This window comes from Prunus persica, chromosome G1 (genome assembly GCF_000346465.2).
Source record: "Prunus persica cultivar Lovell chromosome G1, Prunus_persica_NCBIv2, whole genome shotgun sequence".
In the NCBI taxonomy this organism is placed as follows: Eukaryota; Viridiplantae; Streptophyta; class Magnoliopsida; order Rosales; family Rosaceae; genus Prunus; species Prunus persica.
The window spans coordinates 9,458,480-9,463,011 of record NC_034009.1 but is presented as its reverse complement, the minus strand read 5'-3'; the positions used below and the strand labels follow the sequence as shown (position 1 = coordinate 9,463,011).

At 36.2% G+C, this 4,532-nt stretch overlaps 1 protein-coding gene across 1 annotated transcript; it reads right to left on the bottom strand.

Moving 5' to 3' along the window:
- LOC109947570 lies at positions 207-4,283 on the bottom strand. Its single transcript, XM_020558039.1, has 2 exons — positions 3,856-4,283; positions 207-1,134 (listed from the first exon to the last, which is right to left on the bottom strand). The coding sequence occupies exons 1-2, from the start codon at positions 4,106-4,108 to the stop codon at positions 878-880; spliced, it is 510 nt and encodes a 169-aa protein (XP_020413628.1). The 5' UTR covers positions 4,109-4,283; the 3' UTR covers positions 207-877.

Genomic DNA, 4,532 nt, shown 5'->3' with positions numbered 1-4,532 from the left:
CATGCTCTCGTTTTCTTTTCTCTATGTCCCAGGTTGGTTTCACCTCCAATCCTCTACTATTGTGTTGCATCCTATCTTAACCCCTTTATTCCCTTCAAATATTCCTTCTTTTCTCTCTGCAAGCATCCCTTTCTGCTTTCCATGTGATGAATTTTCTTTTGTTTCCATTCCTCATCTTTATTATTTTTATAAATAAAAAAATGCACTTGTCTGAATTATTTTTCTTTCTCATTCCTCTTTACAACATTGTCTATTTCTCTTTATCCTACATAGAGGATGATTCCTAGGTAGCATTATGTTTCTCAGGTGCCTAGAGTTGTTTCCTAGGTACATTTGATTTGTATGTCAGCCCGTCATTTTATTCCTTCCTTCCATGAGCCCATGCTCTCCTTCACTTACTGCCTTTCAATGGGCGTTATGTTTACTTGCCGCTGTTGCAACTCTGGAAATTGGAGTTCTTCTTTTTGTTTCCCTTACTAGACTACTACAGACGACTGCTACTGCCATCTCCATCACCATACAGTTTCTTCATTCAAAATCTTGCTATGCTGTGCGCGCTCGATTTGCTGGGGAGTGTTATGGAGTTACAATAGTATTTCAGTTACAATAGTTAATCCTACTAATGATAGGAAATGGTCAGTTGTCAGTTACATTGTTACTAGGCCATTACTTCATATTTATGTTTGTGATAATGACTTATTATAACTATAGATTATTCTTTACAGACTTTATATATATTGTGTAATGATCATATGAATAATATAAGGGAAAATCAGTTTCTACACCTATAATTAACCATGGTAAAAGAGATTATGTATTCTTTTATTCATATATTTATTCATATTTAATTTTACCAAACCATGTGATCGATGATGAGTTAGCTGGTGGGCCCCTCTTGTGGCTTTGGTGAACTGGAGCGGCCTTCTGCTTCTTCTCCATGATCCTCCTCAGTAGTAAAAGGCATGCCGTGTGTGGTGTTGCCGAAGTTGCGAATCCCAACATCCCTGGCTCCATCTGCACTAATTTTATTACAAAAAATGTTGTAACCACCGCCGCGTTCAGGGAAGCCCTTCGTTCCTTCGCTGCCCCCTTGACCTTCGACGGCGTAGTTGTCAAAGTTGGAGACCCCAACATCTGTGGCGCCATTGGTTGCCGTAATTTCATTCTGACAAATATTGTTCCTAGAAGTAGCACAGCTTTTGGAACCCGTTGCTGGGTTCGAGCTGCTGTTGTTTTCCTGCTCGATGTTCACTTTAGCATCCTCAGATGCTTTCTTGTTATCACCAATTTTAGGCTTTAGGATTAGGAAGCCTGTAGACATATCTTCACCTTGGTTACAACGGCAGACCCACGATTTTTTTACAGGGTGGGCTAAATTTTTTTTTTGGACACCTATGTGATTCAGACTACCGTCGGGTCCTCCACCAAAACATCCACAAGCTCAAGATGATCAAACCGCCTATTCAACATCAGCTCATAACATCTTCACCACATAAAACCATATGTGTAGACAGAGAAACACATGAAAAAAGAAGAAGAGAGAAATAGAGATTTAATAAAACAAAAGAGAAACGAATAGAGAAAGACAAAAAATGGTGGAGAGAAAGAAGAACAAGAAAAGAGAGAGAAGAAAGAAAAGGAAAGGAGAGAGAAGAAAGAAGAAAACGCGTGAAGGGAGTAAAGAGTAATGTTATTTGGACACATAATATTGACCACTTTAACTGACCATCTTATGTGGCAACTGATGTCTCATGTCATGTCAATTAATGAATGCTGCCATGAGGCCACTCACTAGGAATGCTAGGGTTTTTTAATTTGTTTTTTAATTGACATGGCATAACACATCAGTTGCCACATAAAGTGGTCAATTAAGGTGGTCAATGTTGTGTGTCTAAATAGCATTACTCTTATCTAAATTTGGCTTACAAATTAAGCCTACTCTCAAAGCCACTGAATGAATTGCCGAGCTGGGGCAGAAATAAAAAATAAAAAAAGGATTAGGCCGTTTGTATATTTTATTAATTTTTTCTATACATAAAAAATAAGCTTAAATGTGAAAATGATCTCTGTGTTTTATTGTGTTGGCGAAATTTGGGAGTCAATGTAATTTTGGTCATGGTCTAAAATATCGATGATATCGGAAATATCAGTAGTCCAAAAATATGGAAATTTCGATGGGAATACCGAGATATTATTTATATCGATAAAAATTGAATAAAAACAACAAAAATTGTAAGAAAAACATGGAAATTTTTATTGAAACTGTAAAATGTTTATTTAGTTAATTATCTATTAGTTTATAAAAAAAAATAGAAGGTAATGCATTACATAATGGATTTAACTGATTTAAGTTGATCATACAGCGAGCTGGCAAACATAGTGAGTGTAGAAAATGGAGGTGTATGCACCCTATTGAGTAAGAGCCAATTAAATTTTGCTACATGCGTATATGTATATGAGGAAACCACTCACCACCCACCATACATCAATCCTTACCCCACACCCCACCTCAACGGTTGTCTCTTTCGCTTTCTTTTATGTTGAATGACCTTGCGGGGGTCGGCATCTGTATTGTCTTATCTTGTATCGTATTCTTATTTATTTTTTAGTATGATGAAAACGTAGGATTTAATTACATTAATCTAATCCTAATACTTATCCTACCCACCGAATAAGGTCATATATGGCTTTCTTGACGCCCAAGATTTGTTAATAATAATAAAAAAATGTTTAGATGGTGATGTGTTTACTTGGTTTTTAGAAAATTGTATATCAAGCTATGCTAGCTAACACTCTCCCTTACGCGTGTAGCCTCATTCTAGAACCAGAGGTATGATATTATGCTAGACAACCACTAAGTCTCAAAAAGTTGAGCTGTCAAAAAATGAGCCAACAATGTATATCAAGTTAAGCTAATAAATTTGTCATTCAAGATACTCGTATGAAAAATGTTGTGTAATTCTTATCATCATCCAAAAAATTTGGAGGCCTTCTACTATGCCTCATGAGCTTAACAAAACTCACGTAACTCCTCGCAATTGCCATGTTATTCCTCTATCTCCTCTCTCATTCATTCTTCTTTGTTTCAGAAACCACATCACAAATTGTCTCATATAATTGAAGCTAAGCTATTGGAATATTTGTTAGCTATCATGATGCCAAATATCCTCCGATGCTTGTAAACTATTAAAATCATTCATCCTTCTTTCTTCCATAAACTACATCATATATCTATCATCTTCCAAAATCATATATTGAATCTTGTCAGACATGGGATCATCCTAATATACATCGTTCTCTGACAAATTCTAAGTAACGAATTATATATATAAACCTAGTTTAAAAGAACAAACATAATGAACCTAATTAATTCTTTTGGGTACGAGGTAATTAATAAACTTTAAGCCATGATTACAAATAACATATTCATAAGAACAGGCTTACAAGCCTGGGTAATTATTTACCGTATGAGTTCTTAGTTTCGCACACCCTATACTGTATACATAATAAAATTAAACACGGAAGAAGAGATTACTCTTTTATTTATATTTTTTTTTTCATATATTTAATTTTCCCAAACCATGTGATCGATGATGAGTTAGCTGGTGGGCCCCCCTTGTGGCTTTGGTGGACTGGAGCCGCCTTCTGCTTCTTCTCCATGATTCTCCTCAGTAGTAAAAGGCATGCCGTATGTGGTGTTGCCGAAGTTGTGAATCCCAACTTTCCTGGCTCCATTTGCACTAATTTTATTGCCAGAAATGTTGTAACCACCGCCACGTTCAGGGAAGCCCTTCGTTCCTTCGCTGCCCCCTTTACCTTGGACGGCGTAGTTGTCAAAGTTGGAGACCCCAACATCTGTGGCGCCATTGGTTGCCGTAATTTCATTCTGACAAATATTGTTCCTACTGCTGCTGCTGCCGTCGCTATCTCTTTCTTTATTCCTTTTCATCTCTTCTTCCTCAGTTATCTTTCGCTGTAGCTTTGGAATATCATTTTCTTTTGGGCGCAACATCATTGTTACTGTTCGAGCTGGAGGTTGATCCTGACTAAACCCTTTTCCCCTATCCATTTGCACTTGAATTAACTCATATGTTGACCTCCTCCTCATATAGTAGATTGTCGATATATAGCTGGCTTGATTGCCAAGTAAATGGGTTTGGGGACAGCAACAAAAAATGGAAAGGAGGAAAGTTAGATTATCATCTCAAGATGTATTTTTTTAAATTAAAATTTTGGTTGTTTGATTGAATTTTGATATATTTATACTTAGGTTTGACGATGAAATAATTGTAGCCAAAGAGGAAATTCTAAATAACCCAAAAAATAAAAATTGTACAAGTGGGCTTGGAGCTGATGACCTAACATATTGGATGTATGTTAATATTATGGCTAAAATGTGGTTTTGCCTTGAATTATACCATAATTGTCGATTTGTTTCTCTAACTTTTTGTTTTGATAAATTAAGGACTTAAACTATATACAAATAGTTGATTGGGAATTCGCCGTCACTTTTTTAGATGTCCATTCACATT